The sequence below is a fragment of the Gymnodraco acuticeps genome, unplaced genomic scaffold, assembly GCF_902827175.1.
Source record: "Gymnodraco acuticeps unplaced genomic scaffold, fGymAcu1.1, whole genome shotgun sequence".
Taxonomy (NCBI): Eukaryota; Metazoa; Chordata; class Actinopteri; order Perciformes; family Bathydraconidae; genus Gymnodraco; species Gymnodraco acuticeps.
The window spans coordinates 39,533-51,271 of NW_022991383.1; the positions used below are offsets into that span (position 1 = coordinate 39,533).

The 11,739-nt window shown below is 42.1% G+C and overlaps 2 protein-coding genes across 2 annotated transcripts; both read right to left on the bottom strand.

The window, feature by feature from the left end:
* Positions 1 to 1,221: 1,221 nt before the first annotated feature.
* On the bottom strand, positions 1,222 to 7,399 carry stmnd1 (stathmin domain containing 1). The gene is made up of 5 exons (XM_034241290.1): positions 7,226 to 7,399; positions 5,186 to 5,372; positions 4,968 to 5,095; positions 2,539 to 2,676; positions 1,222 to 2,260 (listed from the first exon to the last, which is right to left on the bottom strand). The coding sequence occupies exons 1-5, from the start codon at positions 7,292 to 7,294 to the stop codon at positions 1,823 to 1,825; spliced, it is 960 nt and encodes a 319-aa protein (XP_034097181.1). The 5' UTR covers positions 7,295 to 7,399; the 3' UTR covers positions 1,222 to 1,822.
* Positions 7,400 to 8,535: 1,136 nt separating this feature from the next.
* LOC117563122 lies at positions 8,536 to 11,554 on the bottom strand. The gene is made up of 8 exons (XM_034241292.1): positions 11,550 to 11,554; positions 11,261 to 11,426; positions 10,730 to 10,855; positions 9,636 to 10,094; positions 9,281 to 9,388; positions 9,042 to 9,185; positions 8,875 to 8,954; positions 8,536 to 8,734 (listed from the first exon to the last, which is right to left on the bottom strand). The coding sequence occupies exons 1-8, from the start codon at positions 11,552 to 11,554 to the stop codon at positions 8,536 to 8,538; spliced, it is 1,287 nt and encodes a 428-aa protein (XP_034097183.1).
* Between the last annotated feature and the right edge of the window lie 185 nt (positions 11,555 to 11,739).

An 11,739-nucleotide genomic window follows, 5' to 3' on the forward strand; every position in this document is an offset into this window, starting at 1 on the left:
GGTAGGTAATTTAGGAGAAACCAGTTTACAGAGCCCCTCCTCCAACAAACACGAACGTTTACATGGCCAATGAGGGCACGAGATAAGTGTGTGCACAGATGGAAGGCTGACAGGCAGGTAGGCCATCCAGTTACTTTAGCCGGGCCGGCTAAAATGATTGGTCGTGCTTTTTAGAGCGCTGCGGCTTCCACAGATGAAATGTTTGTTTGTATGTATTTATTGTCAAAGCATTTAATGTATTCATTGCTATCGGGATGTTAAGAGCATGCATTCCATGGAATATAACAAAAAGTGTTTCTGAAGTGAATTACCTATAGCCTACCCCACCTTTAAAGAAAAAAAGTTTGACTGTCACAAAGTGGACATCACAGGACAGGTAGTCCACTTCACAAAGGAACGCAACCTGATAGATGTTCTTTCTGCGGTGTCTCTGTTCATCCACTATTTTATTCATGCAGGCACACGCGCTTTAAAGTCCGAGTGGAGTCGTGATAAAAGGGGGACCGGGAGACCAGTGTCGAGTTTCCCAGGCTTAACAATGGGGATCCGGTCAGGTTGCGTCCAATTGTTGTTTTCTGTTCATGTGCAGCATGCTGACTAGTCGGAATCCTCCTATACCTTCACAATAACAGCCCGAGCAACAAGAAAGTCTGATTGAAGGACCGGACCCTATTGAAATGGCATGGAATTGTTTTTTTCTATAATAATATTATCATTCAGAAACCACTTTCAGTTTCGAAGGCCTAAATATATTCACAAATGCAGTATTTATTGGTACAAAATTCAAACTGTAAAATGTACGTGAACTACTGGTCTTGCGCGTGGGCGTGTCAAAATAGCTCAACAGCGCCACCTAGATTACAGACCCCATATGTACGATTGTTCTACATGTGTATTGGCCATAAACTCATCAGGAAGTGGGCTGATTTTGAAGTATACCCTGACCTAAATACTTAGATAACTATCTGTTTTTAAATTATCAAGAGAAAGGCTGCTGAAATTGTAACTTAATGCTTGTTATCCATTTGGCTGCAGCTACCACCTGTGAGGCAGAGTAAAGCATAAGGTCAAAGGTCACTTAAACAGCTGAATAGGGTTTCTACAGCTCGGACAAAGGTCGTACAGGAGAATACTTGTACTTGTATACCACATTTTACTCAAATTATTTTGTATTATATTTCATATTATTTTAATGTTTTGATTAAACTATGCACACCCCTCATCCTCTCAGAAAAGAATAATCATAAAGTTTTAGGGATTTAAATATTCATAAACAACACATAGTAGGAACATTTCTATTATATAGACATATTTATTAATTAATAAAACATTCCCTTTACCTATTTGACTTCACATGTGGTCAAACCTATGTTATTGATAAGCTGCAAACTGACTCCAGGCAGCTGTGAGACAACTTCAACTGAAACAGCGCCCTCCTGTGTCCAACAGAACAAGTACACCCTTCACATGAAAAATTAGACTTAACAATATGATACTTTACAACGAAATGTAAAACTAAAATATCCTTTGAATAAATGCTGTATGTTGGCAAGACGTTTTGGTCATATTTACTAAAGCCTTCACTGAGGTAAATTATAAACCCTTATAATTCTTTGTGCATGTTTTGGTCCAACGTAATTTCTGCTTTTACATTAGCTCGTCAATAGAGCCTATCCAGCTTAATCACATATGAACTTCTTCTAATACAATATATACCCTATATATTTTTTTCATTACAACCTTTCGGCTATGCAAAAGGAATTATGTTTGGCTTCCTCTCCTCTGTCTTTTATCTCTCTCAGTGCTCATTTTTTGTGATAAATTAAAATATCTCGTCTTTGTCATCTACTTGTTGAAAGCTAGAATCGCTCTCCAGCTCCCCCGGGGCTGTGAGGAGGAGCTGATCCTTCTTCAGCTCCTCCACCTGGGTACACTCCTCCTCCTCCCCATCACCACTGACCCCTCGGTTATTTCCCCTCTCTCCCCCCTTCTCTCTCTTCCCCTCTTTCTTGTCTGCTCTACTTATTTCTTCTCTGCCGTCACCTGCATCCTCTCTCGCCCACTCTCCACCCTCGGCCGCCTCTCGTGTGATCTGGCTGTGAGGCTGTGGAGTGAGAAGTTCAGGGGTGAGAGATGGGTGTAGCGGCTCCACAGGGGTGAGTGCTGCGTCCTCTTCATCCTCTGTGATGAAGGTGTGAGCAGGACCCCGGACACGGGCCGACTTGGACCTCAAACGAGTCTTGAGCTCGTCTTCTCTTAACTGAGAGAAAGAGGAAGTAGATTAGTGTGTGGGAGACAAAACAGTAGGATAAGCTCTCCATTTATCAGAGAGAGCTAAAGATGAGGTGGTCAGGTACACACACACACACACACACACACACACACACACACACACACACACACACACACCACACACACACACACACCACACACACCACACACACACACACACACACACACACACACACACACACACACACACACACACACACACACACACACACACACACACACACACACACACACACACCACACTACCTTGCGTCTTTCCTCAGCAAGTCTTATTTTCTCCTCAATCTCTTCTATGCTGGGGAGGTGTTGCGCCTTATTGGCCCTCAGAGACTCCAGTCTGGCAGGTGGCCTCCGCATGACCCCTTCCCTGTCCTCAAGCTCAAGCTGGTATACACAAGCACACCCAGGAGATGGACACAGAGAGCAGACAATCACAATAAAGAAACTGAATGAATATCCACGAAAACTGACTGACCTTGTGCACCTCCCTAGGATTATTGTTATATTAGTAACAGCAAGGCCTTTGCTGCTTTGACAAGTCAAAATGCATGTATTGAAAGAGAGCTACCATATACACTATATATTATGGGCTTTTCTATTTATATTAGTAAAACACTGACAAGGAACATGTTACTGCTGAATAAATACACTGAACAAAAATATAAATGCAACACTTTTGTTTTTGCTCCCATTTTTCATGAGATGAACTCAAAGATCTAAAACATTTTCTATATACACAAAATAACCATTTCTCTCAAATATTGTTCACAAATCTGAACAAATCTGTGATAGTGAGCACTTCTCCTTTGCCGAGATAATCCATCCCACCTCACAGGTGTGGCATATCAAGATGCTGATTAGACAGCATGATTATTGCACAGGTGTGCCTTAGGCTGGCCACAATAAAAGGCCACTCTGAAACGTGCAGTATTGCCTTATTGGGGGGGTCTGGGGGGGTCCGAAAACCAGTCAGTATCTGGTGTGACCACCATTTGCCTCACGCAGTGCAACACATCTCCTTCGCATTGAGTTGATCAGGTTGTTGATTGTGGCCTGTGGAATGTTGGTCCACTCCTCTTCAATGTGCGAAGTTGCTGGATATTGGCAGGAACTGGAACACGCTGTGGGTTTGCTATCCTGGCTCCAAAATGGTGGAATGAGCTCCCCATTGACATCAGGACAGCAGATAGCTTACAGTACACACCTTCCGGCGCAGACTGAAAACTCATCTCTTTCGACTCCACTTCGAGCGATAGAACTATTAACAGAGCACTTATATACTAATAAAGGACTGGCTTACCTAAAGCCAGTTGAGTAACACTTGAAATGTTTTTGCTCTATGAAACCTGATGTACTTATATGATTCTGTTTTCTTCAAGTTTGTATTTTGTTGGTCGAACGCACTTATTGTAAGTCGCTTTGGATAAAAGCGTCAGCTAAATGCAATGTAATGTAATGTAATGTGTACAGATCCTTGCAACATGGGGCCGTGCATTATCATGCTGCAACATGAGGTGATGGTCGTGGATGAATGGCACAACAATGGGCCTCAGGATCTCGTCACGGTATCTCTGTGCATTCACAATGCCATCAATAAAATGCACCTGTGTTCGTCGTCCATAACATACGCCTGCCCATACCATAACCCCACCACCACCATGGGCCACTCGATTCCCAACATTGACATCAGAAAACCGCTCACCCACACGACGCCACACACGCTGTCTGCCATCTGCCCTGAACAGTGAAAACCGGGATTCCTCCGTGAAGAGAACACCTCTCCAACGTGCCAGACGCCATCGAATGTGAGCATTTGCCCACTCAAGTCGGTTACGACGACGAACCGGAGTCAGGTCGAGACCCCGATGAGGACGACGAGCATGCAGATGAGCTTCCCTGAGACGGTTTCTGACAGTTTGTGCAGAAATTCTTTGGTTATGCAAACCGATTGTTGCAGCAGTTGTCCGAGTGGCTGGTCTCAGACGATCTTGGAGGTGAACATGCTGGATGTGGAGGTCCTGGGCTGGTGTGGTTACACGTGGTCTGCGGTTGTGAGGCTGGTTGGATGTACTGCCAAATTCTCTGAAACGCCTTTGGAGACGGCTTATGGTAGAGAAATGAACATTCAATTCACGGGCAACAGCTCTGGTGGACATTCCTGCTGTCAGCATGCCAATTGCCCGCTCCCTCAAAACTTGCGACATCTGTGGCATTGTGCTGTGTGATAAAACTGAACATTTTCAGAGTGGCCTTTTATTGTGGCCAGCCTAAGGCACACCTGTGCAATAATCATGCTGTCTAATCAGAATCTTGATATGCCACACCTGTGAGGTGGGATGGATTATCTCGGCAAAGGAGAAGTGCTCACTATCACAGATTTTTTCAGATTTGTGAACAATATTTGAGAGAAATGGTTATTTTGTGTATATAGAAAATGTTTTAGATCTTTGAGTTCATCTCATGAAAAATGGGAGCAAAAACAAAAGTGTTGCATTTATATTTTCGTTCAGTGTACTTTGAGAACATTGTGCCCAAATTATTAATGTACTTTTAATTAAGTAATGCTTTAAAAGCAGGACTAATACTTATAAGAGCACAGTGTGGTTTTAGTACATGTACCACTGCCTCTCAGTGATGTGTAATAGCCTGTTTGAGCAGTGTTAGCAGGAACCCACCATGATGCTGTAGGCCTCCCCCGCCCGGCTGCCCCTCTCTCCGCTCTGGCCTCCCTCCGGTATGATGCCTTGGTGCAGCAGCTCCTTCAGGATCTCACTGGACATTGTGCGCTCCTGCTGCAGTAAGACTGGGAGACGACAAAACACAAAACTGTAATGTTGTATGCCCTGAATTCTCTTTTTGACGTGACCCAGTGTGTTTTATTCAGCTGACGCACCATGTTGTGTTATTACGTCCACAACGCTTTCTCTGACACACTGAGATGTTAGAGGAGGGAGTTTTCTGGGCACGGCTCCAGGTAACAGAGGGATGTCTCTGTTGTTCTCCATCACCACCCCGCTGTCCGTCGTGCCCTTCGACACGGCCGAGTCCCCACGAACATCCACTTTACTTCTGGTCACATCCTGACAGCACAGACACGCAGTATCAACCCATGAATACATTTTTTATACCCCTCCCCCCCACAGACATGATGTTGTCATGGTGGCGTATGTGTGTGTGTTGACACATTGTCATGAACACAGTAGCTCAGGAGCATTAGAGTTAAAATGAGTTCACAGTAACAGTGTATTCTGTGACTTTAACAACGCTATATGTAGTAAATAACCAATATAATATATAATGACATTTATGAACATTTAAATTGGCTGAATAACAAGCTACGTTTTTAATCTTTAAGTATTTTGCTTTTTAAGGGAACATAATTGTTAAAATGTTACCAGGAACTCAATACATTGTAATTTTTAGGCTGGCGAGTGAGTCAAATTGAGCAGAGACTTTCGTACTTTACAAGCCAACACATTGACATCTTTTAAATAGAGGACTTTTTAAATTGTAACATAGCATTTTTACACCGTGGTATTGCTAGTTTAAGTAGAGTAAGAGTATTCTTTCCACAGTAGTAGAAGTACCAGATGGGGAAAAAGATCTGTTACAATTTGAAGTCCTGCAATAAAAATGTTATCTCTACCTATAGATAAGTAATGGCATCTAATCCAATCCACTTTATTTCTATAGCACATATTAAATACAGAGGGTTTACCAAAGTGCTTCACAGCAAACATAACATTATAATAAAATATTACAAGGCACACATAAGAATAGATAAAAGGCATACATAAGAAAAGATAAAAGGCACACATAAAAATTAATACAAGGTACACAAAGGCTATGGACAGACAATAAAATCATACAAATCGGGACTTAAAAGTTTGGAGGGTGGGGGACAATTTGACATGGGGGGGCAGGTCGTTCCAGAGCCATGGGGGCTACTGCTGAGAAGGCTTGGTCTCCACTGGTCTTTGTCTTTGTTTTAGGTCAGGGACTACTAGCAGCAGCTGATCAGCCGACCTCAAAGCCCTTGAGGGGGGTGTACACCTTTAGGAGGTCGGAGATGTACTGAGGGGCCAGCCCATTAAGCAATACAATCTTAAAATGAACTCTAAAATGGACAGGAAGCCAGTGGAGGGAAGCCAGAATTGGTGTGATGTGCTCATGCTCGCGTGTTCCTGTAAGCAGCCGAGCCGCAGTGTTTTGTACCAGCTGCAGGCGTGCCAGCGAGGTCTTGTTTAGGCCGGCATAAAGTGCATAGAAACTAAGGCATGAATTACACGCTCAAAGTCTAAAAAGGATAACACCGGTTTAATTTTGGACAGGAGCCTCAGGTGAAATATATTTAAGCACCAAGTTATGCAGATTGGCCCATTTCAGAATAATGACTAATATGTTTGGTTATAATTATTGATGCATTAAGGTGTTTATCAGAGCTGGTAAAGGTGATTTTACTCCAGGTCTCACTAAAGTCTTATTTAAGGATTGACTATGATATATTTTGTATCATTAATCCAGATCTGCAAATAAACAAAACGTATTAAATTAATGTTTTGGAGTAAAAGTAAACGATTTACCTCTGAAGTATAGGTAAAACCTCAAAATTATAGTAGGCTACAGTTTGAGTAAATCTACTTAGTTACTTGTTTACACCACTGGTAGTAGAGATTAACCAATCCGGTCAGTAGCCTACCATGATTACCAATTGACAATATTTGGTCACTAAATTAAACGCCACACAGATTTCCGAGATTTCCTTTGTCCTCTAACACCTCTTAACAATGTCTGATAAAACATATGAACTTTAGCTGACTTTTTCGGATACAGTTTAAGACTTTACACTTTTTTAAACTCCTCTCCGCAGTTTTAACTAACGTTGACCAACTAAAAATGCATGGAAAGCGTCGGTTAGTGGGACGCAGCCTACCTTGTCTCCGTTCGCTACTTCCGGTCTCAACGGTCGCACTGCCGTTTTTGTGGAGCTGCAACATCCCATAATCACCTCAAAACAGAGATACAAATAAGTCCATAAAAGTAATAACTATTTTAATGACACTTCGGTGTCTTTTCTCTCTGTGTATTGACCCGTGTAGCCTCGCATTCCTTCATACACACTGTCTCCATGGAAGCCGGCTCGTTGCTAAGGCCCGTTGCTACAATAAAATTAAATCTGACCCGGTTAAAGAGGTGACACCCAGGAGAAGCTGTGGGTGTCAGGGTGTCACCACTAAACACCGCCTTCACACATCTGATACTGCTGATCCTATTTATCAAATGTATTACTGTGGTGGCTTCAAGACTCCTCACAGGTCAATGTCAGCCACCAGGGCTGTATCCAGGATTTTAGAAATATTACATTTTAATCAAACTGAGTCAAAGGCAACACCTGTCATCTTTGTCCAAACTCCGCCAAAATGTTTAATTCTGGTCTATGATATGCAGCAGGTTGTGTCTAGTAGGCTACTGTACTTTGATTATATGACAGCATAATGTGTGAACACAGAAATCTGCTGAGTCTTGTTGGCAGCATAAGAGGGCCCTTATGAAGAGAGTCAGGTACAATGAGAGAGGTCTTACAATTGCAAATAGAATATAGAACAGTTACATTAGAGTTAGTACATGTGAACATGTCAACAGCAAGATAAGAGAACTAACCACTGGTTATGTCATTTTTGTAAATAAAAAGGTTTTGTGGAGATAGAGCGATCCACATTTGTTTATGATTTGTCTCTATTGTATGTGACATTTCTGTAATTTAAAAGCAAATAAAGTCACATTTTTAAAAAACCCTGAACATCTACATTTTGTTGGTTATCATTTTAATTTGTCCTTTTTTAATTTCCATCTGAGCATGAAGTGGGCTGGTGAGATACTGAATCATTTCTTTATTTGAGCCATTTACTAAAAGGTTTAAAAATATTAATACATTGAGTCAAAAGCTACTGGAACTGCCCTGGTTTTATGTTATTTGATTAAAAAAGTCCTATGTAAATAACCATGATGCCCTTTCTTGCATCCTTCTCCTAAAAAAAGCTTTACATAATTTGGTTTCTGCACTAAATCCACTGTCTTCTTGTTTTGGAAAATGCACCAAAAGCACAATATCACCTGAAATCATTGGGGCCTCAAGGTGACGCACATATTGATTCTAAACAAGTCAAAGTAATACCGCTTATGTTTTTATTTATTTTTGTAACACCACATGGTAAAAAGACCACAGAGGTGCAGATGCAGGCTCTACTGGAGGTAGGAGAGCAGGCTGGAGCTGTCCGGGCTGAACCTGGGCTTGTTGGTCAGGATCACAGAGGTGTCGAGCGCAGGGAGGAAACTCTGGTGCAGTTTCTGGCATCTCTGCTCCACCTCCATGTGGCTAACATTTTTGGCCAGTTTGTACTCCAGAATCATCAGATGGCTGTGTGCAACCTCCAGGTCCCTCCTAAAAAATAAATGAATATTAGTGCATTCAGGATATTAGAAAGAAGTATGAAGAAATATTTAAATATAGGACAGGCAACAGAGAAAGCTGGGTATAATATTAGAAGTGAAATTGTGACTTTAGTGAATGGAAGGACTTACTGAGAGCGCCTCATGATTGGACAAAGTCCAGCTGCCAAACTTTCAAGGTCACGTTTCTCCAGTGTGAGGCTGAATAGGGGCTGGAACAGAGAGAAAGGGTTAAAGCCAAAGTATATATAAGATATTTAAGGCTTTCTTTGCTTCTGAATGCAATCTGTAACACTTACCTGGTCCAGGCAGAGCTCACGTCTGGGTCTCTGGTGCAGGATGTCCAGGCAGTGTGTGGCCCGGTGCAGCTTTGAGTCACAATTCTGGATCTGACAGGCTACTTTGTGACAGTCCGTAGTCAGATCAGAAATCTCATCTCTTATCTGGAGATAACAGAAAGCCACACAAGAGTGAGTGAGCATTACAAAAAGCCAAGTACATTTATTCTGTGGATGGAAAATAAAGTAAGTAGACTGACCTGCTGCCTCTCCCAGATCAGAGTATCCTGGGCCCTGGTCAGGTCGTTGATCTTCTTTCTCTGAGTATCAACTGTGCAGCGGCGCTGGCGCTCTTGGGTATTTTTGAGCTTCAAGATTCAAATATAAACAATGTTTTAAGACATAAAAATGCAAGATGAAGAGCAAAACATTGAATTGACTTCCTTGAGGGCAAAAAAAAACAAAACTTGAACGTAAACATTGAAGATTTTATAAAAAAAAGCTCATGGTGTATTGAAAGCAACTTTGAACAAATCTTTAAGAGAGAGTTCATATTAAGCCCTAAACTGCTGTATTCAGGTCTGTCTAAAGTCTTGAGGTCAGTTTTTTTCTTACATTGGCCAGTGTGAAGCGCAGGTTTCCCCTGAAGGAAGACGAGTCGTTGATCAGGTTATCAGCCGCCTGCCTCAGCTCCCTGCAGTGGGACAGCCAATTGTCATAGCTCACGTAGTTTGGTTTGTAATGGGTGGCAGGGAAACTTGATCTCAGGGCGTTGACGTCAGGGACAATGCATTTGGTGGTGAGCTTGATGGCTTCACCCTTGTCCCGAAAATCTGCCAGCAGCTGAGCGCGGATCCCCTTCAGAGAGCCCCGCTTCTCCAGGAGGAAGCAGATCTGTCTCTGGAGCGTTTCTCTAAACTCACCGGTCAGCTGCTCCTCGTTCTTCAGCTCGGAGAGGACGCGGTCCTGTCTCTGGCCCACTGAGCCCAGACTGTTGCTGATGGACACGCAGTCCCTCATGAGCTGACTGTACACCTGCTTCTCCTGGAGAACGCCCTCAGCCAAGTCTTTCATCTGGACACATGAAAGTAATGATCATTTAAAGCTCTCCTATTATACTGTTTTTCATCAATATATTATAGGTCTCAGATTTATATAAAACATGTCTCTGAAGTGTTTGCCTCCAAATACCAAACAGATCATGCATTGTAGCATCCCATAATCCCCTCTGTTTCAGCCCTGTTTCAAAAGTGCTGATTCTGTGTCTTTTACTTCAGATGAAAATAAGGAGCCACGCCCCTCTGAGATATTTGGTTAAAAAGAACACAATGGTGCTCTAGGAGGAGATTCAGGTGATAAGGTGGTGGGGGGGATACCTTGGTTGGTTATTGGCTAATGGTTACACAAGCCAATAAATCGTTATGACATCACAAAGTGGCCAAAATCTGATCAGCTCATTTTCAGACAGGTTTTTATATAAATGAGTCAGGACAAAAAGTGAGAGAATCTTTTTTTCTGAAACTTTCAGAATCTCTTTACACAGAGGGGACACATGTTTATGTATAACAGACATCAAAAAGTGAATTTTGCATGATAGGTGACCTTTAACTCAAAGCGGAAACTGTAGTCAATGATTGAGATAGAGGGATTACTCTTAAACTCACTTTCCTTGTTTTGCAATATATATAAAAAGTCATTAGTGTGTGTACCTGCTCCACAGCAGTGATTTCTCGATCCACTCTCGCGATGCTTTCAGATATCTGGGACCTCCACTGGCTGACCTCTGTGTGTCGAGAGCTGAGATGCCTCATTGTGCTACGAGTGGCAGATGGGATCTACAAAAAATAAGAGGGTGCAATTAGGGAATAGTTCCTAACAAACTCCTCCAGGGTTCCTCTTAGCACGTGTGATACCCGCTCAAATGGACATCAGGTTTTCAAATCATAATCCAATGTCAGGCGGATCTTCATCCAACCATTTCTGAAGTATTGTGAGGCTCGCAGCATTCAAAGCAATTCCAATGATATGTCTACGTTCATAATTTGAATCTAATCCGAGAACAAAGTTATATGATTACACATTTTAATACACTGATATATCACAAACATGCCATATTTCTTATCTTACTCATTGAAAGGTATACTACTTCTCACTTTGTTAAGGATTCAATGACTTTTTCTGCTGATACATGAGATAATTAACATTCAAATATGGCAGGAGGATCAGGAAATGTTCATTACCCGTGAGATATCGTCTCCCAGGGAACAGATGGTTTCCTCGCCGAGCTTCAGCAGTCTGTTTCTCTGAAGCTGAGGTCTGTGGCTAACCAGATTTCTGTTGGAGGAGAGGACAGGCAGAGACAAGCGGACCTCTGACCTCATCTGGTCCTCCAGTGCACGATGGTGCCTAACAGTGTGACAAAAAGCTTACATCTTGATTTTTTTCTCCCAAATGTTTACAGGGTTTTACTTGATGCTAAGATACTACATGACACCAATACAGTATTTTAAAACTAACAGATGTACTTACCACATTGTGTTTCTTCAAAATGTAAAAGTAAACATTGGACTGAACAAGGTCAGCTGCTGAACTCGTGCTCTCAGGTCAGGATATGGAGGTGAAGGGAATTCCGATTCAAAAGTAAGCAAACATTCGGAATGCGTTTCTATGGATACACTACTGTTTATATTTACACAAAAAAATGCTAATATATTTTTAA

Coding starts and splice junctions, on each gene's coding strand:
- stmnd1 (XM_034241290.1), bottom strand. CDS start 7,294: ATGGGATGTTGCAGCTCCACAAAAACGGCAGTGCGACCGTTGAGACCG. Junction 2,677..4,967: donor GGGAGGCCTACAGCATCATG/GTGGGTTCCTGC, acceptor TGTGTATACCAG/CTTGAGCTTGAGGACAGGGA. Junction 2,261..2,538: donor TTGCTGAGGAAAGACGCAAG/GTAGTGTGGTGT, acceptor TCTTTCTCTCAG/TTAAGAGAAGACGAGCTCAA.
- LOC117563122 (XM_034241292.1), bottom strand. Junction 9,186..9,280: donor TGATCTGGGAGAGGCAGCAG/GTCAGTCTACTT, acceptor TGTTATCTCCAG/ATAAGAGATGAGATTTCTGA. Junction 8,735..8,874: donor CCAATCATGAGGCGCTCTCA/GTAAGTCCTTCC, acceptor TTTATTTTTTAG/GAGGGACCTGGAGGTTGCAC.